This window comes from Dama dama, chromosome 10, assembly GCF_033118175.1.
Source record: "Dama dama isolate Ldn47 chromosome 10, ASM3311817v1, whole genome shotgun sequence".
NCBI lineage: Eukaryota > Metazoa > Chordata > Mammalia > Artiodactyla > Cervidae > Dama > Dama dama.
In genome coordinates, this window is record NC_083690.1 from 23,644,733 (window position 1) to 23,660,715 (window position 15,983).

At 43.3% G+C, this 15,983-nt stretch overlaps 1 protein-coding gene across 1 annotated transcript in view; it reads left to right on the forward strand.

The window, feature by feature from the left end:
- Positions 1-15,983, forward strand: part of LCMT1 (leucine carboxyl methyltransferase 1) — a 66,064-nt gene that overhangs the window by 11,647 nt on the left and 38,434 nt on the right. The window contains exons 2-3 of the mRNA XM_061153049.1: positions 13,249-13,340; positions 15,443-15,564. Of these exons, the coding sequence (XP_061009032.1) occupies positions 13,249-13,340; positions 15,443-15,564 (214 nt within the window). The remainder of the gene's footprint in view (positions 1-13,248; positions 13,341-15,442; positions 15,565-15,983) is intronic.

Consider the following 15,983-nt stretch of genomic DNA (forward strand, 5'->3'; position numbering starts at 1 on the left):
TGGACTCTCGGCATGAGGGCTTCAGTAGTTGCTGCATGTGGGTTCAGTAGTTGTGGCTTGCAAGCTCTAGGCACTTGGGCTCAGTCGTTTTGGCACCTGGACTTAGCTGCCCTGCAGCATGTGGGATCTTCCCGGACCAGGGATCAAACCAGTATCCCCTGAATTGCAAGGCAGATTCTTAACCACTAGATCACCAGGGAAGCCCTTACCTTAATTTTGTCACAAATTATTAGCCAGTTGTCCCTACACCATCTGTTGAGTGGTCTGTATTTTCACCATTGATTTGAAACATCTCTTGTATCACATACCAAATTCCTATATATATTTTAATGCAGTAATGCATATGTCATTCTTGACTTGCAGTTAAAATTTCTTTTTTTTTTTTAATTTTGATATCTGAAAACTTCTGAGTAACACAATTACTCAGTTGTGGATTGATTCAGACCTCCCATAGCTTGCTTCACAGTGGAAGGGTAGATTTATGGCAGGGTTATCAGAATTTTTTGTCCATTTGAGCAGCTGTGCTCCAGGCAGAAGGAAAAGGAAGGAATACTAGCAAGAGACATATTGTGCGTCTGAAACCGCCCCTTTTCATCAGGAAAGCAGTAGCTTTTTGGGAAGGCCTACCCTGTAGGCTTCCATGTACTTCTCATCAGCTAAGGTTAGAACACATGGCTCTGCCCCTGGGTGCAGAAAAATGTGCACCTAATAGCGCAGATTGATGCCTGAAACCAGATTGGGGTCCTCTTAGGCAAGGGGGTGAGTGCATATTGGAGGAGGAACTTGGAGGATGTGCTACATCCTTCATCTTTTTCCCCTCGAGAATTTCCTCAGACAGTCATTTTTTTAAAGATCATTTTTTATGGTTTTATTTACTTTTGGCTGTGCTGGGTGTTTGTTGCTACGCAGGCTTTTCCCTCCTTGCGGCGAGTGCAGGCTTCTCTCTAGTTGCGGTCCACGGCTTCTCGCAGTGGTGGCTTCTCTTGTTGCCGAGCATGGGCCCTAGAGCACAGGCTCAGTAGTTGTGGCTTAGTTGCTTTGCAGCATGTGGGATCTTTCTGGATCAGGGATCAAACCCATGTCTCCTGCATTGGCAGGCAGATTCTTTACCACTGAGCAACCAGGGAAAGCTCCCTCAGATGTTGATAGAAGGCTGGCAAGGAGAAGGAGATAATTTATACAGAGTAAGATATTCAGTTTGATGAGTATTGGCAGTTGCATATATCTGTGTACCACCACCTGAAACAAGATATAAAATACTTCTGGGACTCCAAAAAGTTCCCTTGTATCTCTAGTTGGTCTCTTTACCAACTAGAGATGGTCAGTTACCCAGCAACCATTTTTCTGATTTGGGCTCTCACAGGTTTCCCAATTCTGGAATGTCATATAAATGGAATCATACAAAATGCATTCTTTTTGTGTTTTCTTTCACTCAAGATGGTCTTTGAGATTCATCCATGTTGTGCACGTTGTCAAAGATAAAGCTGGATGCCAGTTAAAGTGGTAAGGTCAGATATTTTAGTAAGTAATAACTATTGCAACAGGGAAAAGAATCTAGCATGAACTAAACTCAACTCTGATTTGTATAGAGGGTGTGCGAAGGGGAGAATGAGGGAGGAAGCAGGGGGACAAGGCAGGAATCAGTAGAATCAGAGAAAAATTATAGAAAGTGTGAAAAGGGGAGTTAGTCCATGTGAAACCATCTGGATTTGCTAACTGGGAGACAGCAAGGCTCTATCTTCAGGTGTTGCCTGGAACAAACAGTAAATTCTTCTAGAGTTTTCTCAGGTCGGCCCCCTATGGGGGACTGGAGACATCCTTAGGGGTGTGGCCTCGAGCTGTTAGAAACTATGTTAGTGTTTGCTCAGGTCTTTAGATTATAGGCCAAGATCGAGCTGTTAGAAACCATGTTAGTGTTTGCTCAGGTCTTTATATTATAGGCCAAGATCGAGGTCTAGTCCAGGAGGGCTTATTGGAACCTGGCTAGAGTTTGGTCGAGGAGAGAATCTTTGTCACTGTAAAATGGCTTGCTCCTTTGTGTGTTGTGTGAATACACCATGATTTATTCATCCATTCCACTGATGATGAACATTTGAGTTGTGTCTAGTTTTTGGCCATTCTGAATAAATGGCAATGAACATTTTTATATAAGCCTTAAATTTCTCTTGGATCCAAGAGTAGAATTGGTTAGTCATAGGGTGAGTATGCATTTAACTGCAGACAAATTTCCAAAGTGGTTTATCAGATTATACTTCCCACCAGCAATGTGCCAAAGCTCCGGTTGCTCCATATCCTCGTTTAACATTTGTCAGTGGGTGAGCAATAGCGTCTCATTATGGCCTTAAATGGCATTTCCTTGGTGACAGATGTATACTTACTGGCTTTTCCTACATCTTCATTTGTGAATTACCTATTAAAGCCCTTGCCTATTTTTATTGATGATGATAATGTTGATTTTTGACTTGTTAGAGTTCATTGTATATTTTGGATAGAGATACTTTTTCAGATGGATGTGTTTTACATATACATACACATATAGGAAAATGTGGTGGTGTGTGTGGTCATTTTGTCACTAAATTGTGACCAACTCTTTGCAACCCTATGCACTGTAGCCTGCCAAGCTCCTCTGTCCATTCTCTAGGCAAGAATACTGGAGTAGATTGCCATTTCCTTCTCTAGGGGACCTTCCCAACTTGGAGATCGAACCCTGGTCTCCTGCATTGCAGGCAGATTCTTTACTAACTGAGCCACCAGGGAAGCCCAACATAAAGGAACATGAGCTGCCTTGGCTCTCTGGGTACAAATCCAGCTGGCAGCACTGGTATAGGTCTATTTCTGTTTCATCAATCTATTTTTCCACCTTTATGCTGAGACCACACTGTTTTGATTACTTCAACTTTATAGCGGGTCTGAAAATTAAGTAGTATTAAGCAGTTTTAGTTCTCCAACTTCACTCTTCTTTTGAAGATTTGTTTGGGCTATTTTAGATCCTTTGTGTTTCCATTGTAGAATCAATTGTTAGTTTCTTACAAAAAAAGAAAAGATGGCTAGGGTTTTGACTGGGAGTTAGTTAGAAACTTAGCATTATTCAGGTCCATGGCATCCTGTTACTATGTTCTGTGTTATAGTAATTACATTTTCTGGTTTTGTTGTTAAAAAGTTAGATATGGGACATTATACCAAGGGGACTGACTTGATTCTCCTAGTTATTTCACTCTCTGTGAATGTAGGTTCCTTTTCCGTTTACACTTTGTCCCCTATTCAATGACTTCTTACAAGCAAGACAGTAGATTGTAGATCATATTACTCCTTATAAAGTAATTAGATGTTACATGAAGCCAAGAGGCCATGCCAGTATTCTCCTTTGGGAGGAAACTATCCTGTGAGTCTTCTTAGTTATTCAGACCCAGTTTTTCAGGTGGTTGATCCCTTAAGGTCTGCTGATCTACTCAGGAAAGCAACAAGAAGCTTTCCAGAGTTCCCAAGAAGGAAGCGAATCCAGACTCTATTTAAGTACAGAGTCTGTTGCCCTCAAGACTTTGCTTCCTGTCTTCCATTTATAAACCAAGAGTGAAACCAACAGGAAATAGAAACCAAAAATTGAAACTAAAAGATGTGAAAGAACAACAATAAATTTAAAAATGAGAGCAGTATCTTAAAGACCACAGGGCTTCCCTGGTGCCTCTGACAGAAAAAAATCTGCCTGCAGTGCAGGAGACCTGCGTGGGATCCCTGGATTGGGAAGATCCTCTGGAGAAGGGAATGGCTACCCATTCAGTGTTCTGCCTGGGGAATTCCATGGACAGAGGAGCTTGGCGGGCTACAGTCCATGGGTTTGCAAAGAGTCGGACACAAATGAGTGACTTAACTCTTTCACTTAAAGACCACAAGCAGTGTACAGTTAAAATCCCTAACTGAGGAGTTCAGGTTTTTTTAAGCATGAGGCACCTGTTCTCCTTGCTTGGCCCTGCAGTAAACCTTTCTCTGCTTTAAGAAAAAAAAAAGAAAGAAAAATCCCAGACTTGAAAAATTAAAAAAAGAAATCTTTTAAATTATTTATGTATTTTTTGGCTGTGCCAGGTCTTAGCTGCGGCACAAGGGATCTTTTATTTCAGTTGCGGCATGAGAACTCTTAGTTGAGGCATGTGGAATCTAGTTCTCTGACTAGGGATTGAACCTGGGCCCCCTGCATTGGGAGTGCAGAGTCTTAGCCACTGGACCACCAGGAAAGTCCCCCAAACTTGAAAATTAATGCTGAGAATACTCATTGACCTTTTTTTTTTTTTTTTTTTTTTGCAATTGCTGCTGCTGCTGCTGCTAAGTCGCTTCAGTTGTGTCCGACTCTGTGCGACCCCATAGACGGCAACCCACCAGACTCCCCCGTCCCTGGGATTATCCAGGCCAGAACACTGGAGTGGGTTGCCAGTATATGGAATTACATATATACATATGCATCTGTGGGCTTCCCTCATGGCTCAGCTGGTAAAGAATCTGCCTGCAATGTGGGAGACCTGGGTTTGATTTCTGAGTTGGGAAGATCTCCCAGAGAAGGGAATGACTACCCACTCCAGTATTCTGGCCTGGAGAATTTCATGGACTGTGTAGTCCATGGGGTCGCAAAGAGTCAAAAGACAACTGAGCGGCTTTCACATACATATTCATCTATAAGTAGTTAAACAATACACACACACACACACACACACACACACACACACACACACACACATGACAAATACGTACCATTTAAGCACCTGAAACATTGGGTGGGCGTGCGTGCTCAGTTGCCTCAATGTCCAACTCTTTGCAGCCCCATGGACTATAGCCCGCCAGGCTCCTCTGTCCTTGGGATTCTCTAGGCAAGAATACTGGAGTGAGTTGCCACGCCCTCCTCCAGGGGATCTTCCCGACCCTGAGGTTGAACCTGCAACTCCTGTGTTTCCTGCCTTGCAGGCAGATTCTTTACCAGTGAGCCACTGGGGAAGCCCTGAAACGTTGGGGGTGGGATCTGAATCCACATTGGTAAGTAGGTTTGTAAAGTAGTCAGATTAATTTCCCTGAAGGTTCCACAGCTTGAACAAACTAGTACTTAGGGTTGTTTTGAGGGTGCTGTGTGTCTCTATTTGTCAGGCATTTGAATAAATGCCTGGCACGCAGTAAGCACATGATGAGTCTCCAGGAGAAGTGAAACGAACCAGCCGCTGCCTTGTTCCTGCTAGTCTGAGACAGCAGGGAGGGCCCCTTCCCGTTCCCTGAATCCTCAGATGAAGAAATCCCTGTTGGAGGGCGTTTCACAATTTTCCATGAATTTTCCAGTATTGCAATTGACATTCATGCAAATAGGACAGAATCAGTAAATGTTTCTTTAACGAATAGATGGTTGGGCCAGATCAGTGTTTCTCACAGGAGGAATGTGAGATGGTTTTAGGTGGGACAGAGATAGATCTTTTAAATGTTAATAGTTAGGTATTTGTTACAGTGTGTGTTAGAAGGAAATACTAGGTAGCACATCAGAGCTGAGTACTAAGAAAATTGAGTTTATTATTTTTTTTTTTTTTGATCGGCCACAGTCCATTTATTTTAACAGGGTATTAAACTATGTAGTATTGCATAATAAAAGAATACACATTATTCTTTGGACTATATCTATACATATTTTAAAAGCTAAATGTATTTCCTTTGGAAAACTTGTAACTTCATATAAATTGAGTTTATTTAAAGACCTATTACTTTGGGGAGAGGTTGTTGGGGAGGGAAGGATTGAGAGTTTGGGGTTAGCAGGTACAAGCTAGCATATATAGGATGGATAAGCAGTGAGGTCCTACTGTATAGCCCGGGGAACTGTATTCAGTATCCGGTGATAAACCATAATGGACAAGAGTGTGAAAAAGAATATATTAATAGATATATGTATAGCTGAGTCACTTTGCTGTATAGGAGAAATTAACATAACATTGTAAATCAGCTACACTTCAGTAAAATAAATTTTTGAAAAAGACATATTACTTTGACTAGGTGGTACGTGAGTGTCATGAACATTTTGAAAGCAGCAGTAGGTTGGATGAAGACTGATTGAGTGACTCTTTCAGGTCTTTCCAAATCTGAGATTGTTGACTCTTCGATTCTGAGTTTGAAACATGAAATCATGATATTCAGATGGAAGGGATGTTTTCTGAGTTTGGGAAACGAGTGCGATCGTGGATATGACAGCAGACCTAGGAGCACAGTACCAGGGAGATCTCCGCTGTTAACATTTCAGTATCTACTTTATACGTCTTACACGTTCATTCTAACAAACTTAGGGATGTCCTGTCCATGTAATCTTGTAGCCTATCTTGTCGACCTGATACTATAAGTCCAGTTCAGTGGTCTTATTAGAAAAAAAAAAATCTTTATGTTCATTCCTAATTATTTCCTAAGGATAAAATCCCGGTAAGTGGGACTGTCAGCCATTGTGTTCACAGGTAACTCTGGCTCTTTGTACCTGTTGCCACAGTGCCTTGAAGCATGACTGCCAGTTACCAGTTTGGGCAGTGGTGCCCAGGGCCCTCTTCTCATCCCTCTCCAAAGCCAGGTTCTACTGAAAAACAGTTTTATTGCAGATTTGGTAGGAGCACTACTGCTCTCTGTTTTTGCTTTCGTCTTCATTTTGGTTTTTTTGTGATCATCAGTAAGGCTGAGCTTTTCGTTTGTTCACTGGCCAGTTGCTTCTTCTTTTGTGAATGGTTCATTTTTGTCCTTTACCCATTCTTCTGCGATACTCGTTTTTCCCCTTATTAATGAGCCCTTTACATTGTAAGGATATTAGCACTTTGTGACTTGTTACGCATTATTTTTCTAGTGTAATATTTGCTTTTTATGTTTGGTTATGAAGTCCAAAGTTACTGCTGCTCTTTTTTTTTTTTAATGAATTTTTGGCTGCACTGGGTCTTTGTCGCGGCTCTCGGGCTTTCTCTGGTTGTGGGTGCAGCCTTCTCATCGCAGTGGCTCCTCTCGGTGTGGAGCCTGGGTTCTAGGGCACGCGGGCTTCAGTAGCTGCAGCACGAGGTATCCGTTGCTTCATGGCCAAACTTCCTGTTGCTCTTGTTGTAAAGACAGCATTAATTTTTTGATGGGAATAGTTAATTTAATTAAAAAAGAAACAATAGCATCATTTAAAAATGGCAAATATTCCTCTCGTTAGCTACTTCATTGCTAAATGTTAACGTTGGGAAGAGTCCCTTATAGTCATGGCGGTTCGTCACAGTTTGGTACTATGTTTTTTGTAATTTTATTTTTTATTTATTTTTAAGCTAATTTTCATTGGAATATAGTTGCTTTACATTGTGGTGTTAGTTCCTACCACAAATACACACCTAGTACAGCAAAATGAGTCAGCCATACATATACCAATGTCGCCTCCCTTTTGGACTTCCTTCCAATTCAGGTCACCACAGAGCGTTGAGTGGAGTTCCCTGTGTATACAGTAGGTTCTCATTAGTTGTTTTGTACATACTATTAATATCGTGTGTATGGCAATCCCAGTCTCCCAGCTCCTCCCACCATTCTCCCATCCCCTGCTTGGTATCCATACATTTGTTCTCTGTGTCTGTGTCTCCATTTCTGCTTTGCAGATAGGATCATCTCTACCATTTTTCTAGATTCCACATGTGGGCATTAATACACAGTATTTGTTTTTCTCTCTCTGACTCACTTCATTCTGTATGACAGTCTCTAGGTGCATCCACATGTCTACACATGACCTGATTTCATTCCTTTTTATGGCTGAGGAATATTCCATTATTTATAGGTACCACATCTTCTTTACCCTCTCCTCTGTGATGGACCCTTAGGTTGCTTCTGTACTTTTTTTAAAATCGAAGTATAGTTGATGTACATTATTGGTAGTTTCCGATGTATAGCAAGGTGGTTTCAGTTATACATATATATGTGGCAGTACTATCTGAGCCATTCTGTGATGCACGTGGTCTTGGATTTTAACTTTTCTGAAGTCAGATGTGTCTTAACTCTCAACATTACTTGCAGTCGCTGTCAAGTGACATTAGAGGTGTCCTTACCTGTGCAAGCAGACACAGATTCCTGGTGGCATGGCCTGTTTGGAAAGCTGTGACCACAGCCCCCAGTGCTTTAGTCCACCTACCTTTTAAGGCCATTTGAAGAAAGAACACAAATCCTGTTTGCTGTTGAAAATCATTCCTTGATATCATCTGATGAGATCAAGAAAGAGCCAGTAGCCAAACTTCCAGGCTGAGGGTCAGCTGCTTGGAAGAAAATCTCAGAGAGAATGTTGGAGATCTCTTAAGAAATGCACCCTCAGGGGCTTCGCTGGTAGCTCAGTGGTTAAGACTCTACCTGCCAATGCAGGGGACATGGGTTCAATCCCTGATCCGGGAAGATCCCACCTGCCATGGAGCAACTAAACCTGTGTGCCAGAACTACTGAGCCTGTGTTCTAGAATCCGGGAGCCATAACTACTGAAGCTTGCATGCTGGGAGCCCATGCTCTGCAATGAGAGAAGCCAGTGCAATGAGGAGCTTCTGCACAACTAGAGAGTGGCCCCTGGTCTCTGCAGCTAGAGAGAAAGCCGCGAGCAGCAGTGAAGACCCAGCTCAGGCGAAATAAATACATAAACAAATATTAAAGGAAAGAAATACATCCTCACCAATGCCCTCGGTGACACAGAGGTCAGTATTGTGTGGAAAGGCACAGACATTCTGAAAGTGAAGGCTTAGCCAGCTTACCTCACTCTTTTTTCTGTCTGTACAAGAGAGAGGGAGATGATGACACTATGGCCCAATAAAGGAGCCTTTTCAATAATTACAAAAGTAAAATTCTAAGCAATTAAAAAAGAAATATTCACTGGTAGTGTTTTTTAAATTTCTTTTTTCAATCTTGAAATTGATGGTGTCTTATATGATGAAATATAGTGTATGTGTTATGAACCTCTTGCCATCCCCAGTTCTTTTAGTTCATAGGTTTCTTTCTTTTTTTTTCCTTCGGCCGCCCTATGCAGCCTGTGGGATCTTAGTTCCCCTGCATTGGGGGTGTGGAGTCTTTTTTGGTGTGTGTGTATTAAAGTTTTATTAAAGTATAAAGGAGATAGAGAAAGCTTCTGACATAGGCATCAGAAGGGGGCAAAAGAGTACCCCCGGGGGTGTGGAGTCTTAACCACTGGACCATCAGGGAAAGTCCCCTAGTTCCTGTTATAGATGACTGGTTAGTATTCATTGTGGAGGCGCACTGTTACCTACTCAGCTGCATTGGCGGCCTGTAAATCCTGAATCACGGTGCTCACCTCCCTTCGGACTTCCCAGTAGCAGGGCCCAGCAGCGCCCTCTTCCTTCTCTTCCTAGCAGTGTGTTAATTCGGCTTTTTATCTTGGCTGCTCTCCCAGGCTAAACTGTGAGATCCTTTTTAACTCCAAGGCATGGTAACCACCGGCAGTCATCTGGATTTGAGGACTGGGCAGAGACATGTGATGGTAGCCTTAGGAAGCAGGAGTAATGGGAACTAGTGATCGGGGGTCCTTGTGTTATGTCTGTGTGTCTCCCCAAGTGACTGGGGGGTCCTTGGGTTATGTCCATGCATCGCCCCACCTTTTTGTACCACCGAACAACACTGACTGTGCCCTGAGTGCTGTGGGATCCATCCCAGGCTCCTGCCAGGCCCTGTATGAGCTGAGTCCACTTATCTCTCCAACCTCCTCTCCAGTTTCTCCTGTTTCCTTACACTCCTCCAGCCCTCCCTATTTCCTGCTTCTGGAACATTCCACGTCCATCCCCACCCCAGAGCGTTTCTGCCTGCAGTTCCTCCTGTCTTGAATGCCTTTTGCACAGCTGCCCTACTCTAATTCTCTAGGACTCAGCTCAGCCATGCCCTGGAAGAGAGGCTTTCCTTTTCACCTCTGCTGTAGCTCCTCCATTCACCATATAATTACATCCCTCGTTTGTCGTGATCTCTGTCTCTGTCGCTTCTCGGTTTTGTTCCACTGTAATCCAATGCCCAGCACTTAGCAGACAATAAATACCACTAGACACTCAATAAACATTGCTGGACTGAATCAATAGTATTAAATCGACTGATAATGCTGAGTTGGAAGGAATAGAAACTGCTCCTTGTTATCCAAGAGGGCACTAAGTGAATCCAGCAGGGAACACTTAGAGGGAGGCAAATTGATCAGCTTTTCAGCAGTTCGAGCTTCTTGGTGGTGGGGCGGGTGCCTTCTCTGTGGGGAGTAGTCAGCAGTGGTTCAGTGTTGTCGACAGGATTCTTGCCCTGGATGTTGGGGCAGGAACAGTTTGACCTGTGTTCTCATCACATCTACATCATCTACTGGTGTTGCTTCAGCTGCACATATGACTTTTACCACTAGATGGCGAGAAATGATTCCTAAACCAGTGTTTCTTTTTTTTTTTTTTCTTTTTGATAATTGCTTGTGGGATCTTAGTTCCCCCACCAGGGATTGAACCTATGTCTATTGCAGTGGAAGCTCAGAGTTGCAAGTCTACCGCTGGACTGCCAGGGAGTTCCCAAGAACACTTTTTTCATAGCGCTTATATACCCAACATACATTGAAACAGAAGTTTCACAAAAGCAGTCCTGACTTCTCCAATATAGTATGATGCTGCTATTTTCTGCTTTACTGTGTTCTACTTCATTTTTTAAAATGGAGATTTGCAAACTATTACATTGATTTTGTGATATGAATGGGTCACAACTCATTGTTTGAAAAGCGCTACTTTCATTGGCCGAGATGCATGTCTTAGTTCCCCAACCAGGAATTGAACCCTTGCCTTTAGCGGTGAAAGCATGAAGTCCTAAGCACTGGACCTCCAGGGAATTCCTGAGAATCACTGTTCTGGACAGCTGAGCAAGTTTGCTTTGTAAAACTCTGTGGGTCTGCTGTTCTCCTTGGACATTCTGGGCTTTTAGCAAATTGTGTTCCTTCGTACTTTGTGTGTTGGTGTGTTGAGTTGCTGCCTCGAGTAGCTCCACACATGTGCCTCCTTGTGAATGCCTGTGGATGTGGAGACATGGGTGCAAGAGACCGGGGGGGGGGGGCATGTTTGTACAGAATTCAGCAGCTATTGCCGTTAAGGCAGCAGTAAGCCTTGATGGTGGGGGCTTCCCAGGTGGCACAGTGGTAAAGAATCTGCCTGTCAGTGCAGGAGATTCAGGAGACACAGGTTTGAGCCCTGGGTTGGCACCATCCCCTGGAGTAGGAAATGGCAACCCACTCCAGTATTCTTACCTGGGAAATCTCATGGACAGAGGAGCCTGGTGGGGCTACAGTCCATGGGGTCGCAAAGAGTCGGACGTGACTGAGTGACTGAGCCCATAAGCCTTGTTGGTAGGTATGAAGAAAAGAAAATATGTAAATGTGTGTCTGGGAGCTTAGAACTTAACTGGGTGACACCATACACTCACACACATACTTGCTTTAAGTTTCAGCTTACTTACCAGGCAATGTGGAGTGGATGTATCATGCAGGATATCACTTAGGATGCTTAAGGTTGTAAGTAACAGAAGCCTGACTCAATTTGATGTAAGTGGTAAAGACATTCATTATCTCACTAAATTTTCCTTGCGAGGTAGAGAAGGCTCTGGGCCCCTGGGGGGTGTGGTATGGCCCTAGGGATCCAGATTCCTTCCCTGACTTCTCATTTGTCCTGAGGCTGGTTCCACTCATGATTGCCAGGAGATTTCCAGTGGTAATCAGGGCTTTAGCTCTCCGGCTTGGAACACAGCATCTATCATTCTTGTAGTGTAGACTAGGGTTGAGAACCTTTAGGCTACCCTGGCATTTTCCAAATTGGAGCTGTTTTATTTGTTCCTGGTTTCTCCACCACAGCCTCCTTAAGGGACATGAAAGGACTGACAGAGTCAGGAGAAATACTTTGTTAGTTATTAGTGATATTTGCTATTTATTTTGGGGTCTCCCTTCCCCTGGACACAAAACTTTTGTTTGAGCAGAGTTACCTGACTAGCTCTGGCCAGTGAGTTTGCTGTGTGAATAAATGTTCGAAAGCTGTATGAAATATGAGGTGAGCTTACTTGCTGTTTAGGGTCCTGGGAAAGGAATGAATGATATGTGGGAACAGAGAGGTAAGAAATGACTGGTGGGAAGTGTGATGGGAATGACTGTGAATTTAAAGGTGGATGGATGAGTCTGTTTAAACTTGTGCTGGAGCATTGAATGTTATTTGGCTTTTTATTTTTTTAAATTGAAGTGTAGTGGATTTTTTACAGTGTGTTAATTACTGCTTACAACCTAGTGATTCAGTTATACATATATGTGTGTGTGTGTGTGTGTGTGTGTATACTGCCACACATACGTTCATTTTTAAAATACTCTTTCCTGTTATGGTTTAATGTAGGATATTGAATCTAATTCTCTGTGCTATACTGTAGGACTTTGTTGTTTATACATTCTGTATATAATAGCCTACATCTGCTAACCCCAGCCTTCTTCTCCATCCTCCCACCAATCCCCCCCTTTGACAACCACCAGTCTGTTCTCTATGTCCACGATTCTGTTTCTGTTTCGCCAGTTCAGTTCAGTTGCTCAGTCATGTCCGACTCTTTGCGACCCCATGGGCTGCAGCACGCCAGGCTTCCCGGTCCATCACCAACTCACGGAGCTTGCTCAAACTCATGTCCATCGAGTCGGTGATGTCATCCAACCATCTCATCCTCTGTCATCCCCTTCTTCTGCCTTTAATCTTCCCCACCATCAGGGTCTTTTCCATTGAGTCAGTTCTTTGCATCAGGTGGCCAAAGTATTGGAGTTTCAGCTTCAGCATCAGTCCTTCCAATGAGTATTGAGGACTGATTTCCTTTAGGATTGACTGGTTTCATCTCCTTGCAGTCCAAGGGACTCTTAGGAGTCTTCTCCAACACCACAGTTCAAAAGCATCAGTTCTTTGGTGCTCAGCTTTCTCTATAGTCCAACTCTCATATCCAAACATGACTACGGAAAAAACCATAGCCTTGACTAGATGGACCTTTGTTGGCAAATGTTTCAGTTTCATAGGTAGGTGCATTTGTGTCATAGTTTAGATTCTAAATTTAAGTGATATCACATGGTATTTATCTTTCTTTTTCTGACTTCGCTTATTATGATAACCTCCAGTTGCATGATTTGGCCAGAGATAAATCTCTGGATCCTTGATCTGGTTCCTGGGAACTTGCCCATGGAACCTGGCCTGACCCTACTCTCTAATCACCTGTTTTCTTTTTCATCTCTTTCAGGTTTGCAGTGAGCATTGGCTACTGGCAGGACCCTTACATCCAGCATTTGGTGAGACTCTCTAAAGAGAGGAAGGCGCCTGAAATTAACAGAGGCAAGTGCCCAGCTCCCTCCCCGACTTCTCATGAATGCCTGGGGTTCTAGGAATTCATTCTTAAAAAGAGAGTTCTGGGGTGTACTGTCTTCACCAGAATGTGGAAATGTTCGTTTCCCAACTTCCACACCAGCACAGTGTATTATGAAACTTTTAATCTTTATTCCTCTGGTACATGAAAAATGGTGTTTTACATTCCTCTTATTTTAAGGTGTGGTTAAAACTCATTATTCTGCATTTAAAAGCCACTTACATATCTTTTACTGTGAGCTGTCTGTTCATGTAGGGGGTTATTTTTGTTGTTGTTGCCCTATTTGTTAGTAACACTGTTAGGTTCTGCAAGTAATTTCTAGCAAGGAAGTCAAAGGATTTGAGACAGGAGTGTGACTTAGTTGCAGCCAGATTGGAAAATTGACCACTGACCATGATTCTTGTGGGTTGGGGGGAATCTTGGCACTGAAGATGGGTCCTATAGGTGGGTTCTATAAGAATTGCAAAGAAATGTGTAAATGGTGGTTCCTGAAGAGAAGGACATGGTAGTTAACATTGAACTGAGGGTAAGATTGGGCAGCAGTCAGCCTGGGCGAGGCCTGGCCAAGAGGCCTTCCGGAAGCCCGCCTCCACTGCTGTCCAGACAGATTTCCCAGGGAATGTTCTGGAGGCAGGCAGCCACCGTTCTTCATAGTCCTGGGCCGCATGGCAGCCCCCTTCCTTCTTCCTCTCCCGGGTCCACATCTCTAGAATGGGGACCTCTAGCCCAGGAGGAGAGCACTGCCCAAACGTCTGAGGTGAGAACATTTTTCCCTCAAATTGAATCCATTGTGGATGATATTATGCAGAATACAATAAAGATGATTTGCTAGAGGCATTTCCCTAGTGGTCCAGTGGTTAAGACTCCATGCTTCCACTGTAGGGAGCGTGGGTTCGAGCTCTGATTGGGAAACTAAGATCTTGCATGCTTCGCGGTGCGGCCAAAAAAAAAGGTGATTTACTCGAAAAATAAAATGCAAACACAAGCCCAGAGTATTTGTTTGTTTATAAGTCATGTAGGGATTATCAATTGATTATTTATTTGGCTAAACCACACAGCTTTGTGGGATCTTAGTTCCCTGCCCAGGGATCGAACTCTGGTCCCCATCAGTGGAAACACAAGAGTCCTAACCACTGGACTGTTAGGGAATCCCCCCAATTATTTCTCAGCACATTCACTAAAATTTCTCTGTCAAATGACAAAGAAAGTTTCTGCATGCTTCTCAAATTTTTCTCTGAAAGCATTCACACCTTGAGTATCAGGCCTTTAGAACAGATAGCTGCTATCTTCCTGTCTCCCTTCTGGGTTTCCCGTCTCCTTTGTTCCAGCTTCTCACCCTAGAGCTTAACAAGTCCATTAATTAGGCCACCACTTGCTGGCATCTCCGCTTCCCCGCTCTGCCACCCTCATGTTGGTGATGCCATTTTATAAACACAGAGGCTGTAACCCACACAGGATGGAAGTGAAAGGAACAAGATAAGAATCATGGCTCTCTTTGCTTTGACATTCATCTGCCCAATTCCCTGACCTAAAAATGTTATTTTCCATGTGTGCTCAGTCCCTGAATTGTGTCCCAACTCTTTGGGACCCTATGGACTGTAGCCAGGCTTTGTCCATTGGATTCTCCGGGCAAGAATACTGGAGTGGGTTGCCATGCCCTTCTCCAGGGGATCTTCCCAACCCAGGGATCGAACCAGCATCTCCTGCTTCTCTTGCATTGCAGACAAGTTTTAGCAGAGTACTCATTAACTTCCCCTAGAGCCTTGAAAAAGCACCTTTCCAAGAGGACATTCGGATCAGATGTCTTGATAAAAGACACTCGTCTTTCCTAAGTAACAGGACAGGGCATTTTCTTTTTCTTTCTTTTTTTTTTTTAAATTTTTCTTAAACTACCATTTAATTTGTACTTATTTTGGTCCGACCAGCTAAAAAGGGAGAATTTGAAAGTCATTATTTCTCCTGACCCTGAAGAAGGGCAAAGTGTTGTTTTGCTCTCCCTAGCACTCTGGGCTTTGCACGGATTATTCCTGGCGTCACCAAGTGATAGCTTGCCTCTCTGTCTGTCGCTTAGGATACTTTGCTCGAGTCCATGGCGTCAGTCAGCTTACAAAGGCATTTCTACGGAAGACGGAATGTAATTGTCAAATTCTAAATCTTGGGGCCGGGATGGATACCACCTTCTGGACGTTAAAGGTAAATTTCCCCCCTTTTCTCCAGTCATTTTAATTTAGTTTGTTGAAGATGTTCACCTGGTTCAAAAACTTGAAAAAATAGATTAAAACGGGGTGACAGCTTGTCTCCCATCCCCCACAACTTCCATCAGCTCCGTACTTTATCCCATCAGGGCCCTAGTGAAGATATGTGGGTTGTTGCTCACATTTTGCTGCCACAAACAGGGTTATAATACAATTCCTTGGGTACATTTTCCTCTGCACGTGTGGATATGTATCAGGAGAAAGAACTCTACCAGTAGAGCTGCTGAGACAAAAGAAGACATGTGTTTGTAATTTTGATGAGAACTGAAGATACAGTGTCTTAGGTAGTAACATTGGGAGATTTGCAAGACTGGGTAAAGATAACATGATCCAAAGCCTTTTTGAAGTTATTCTCTG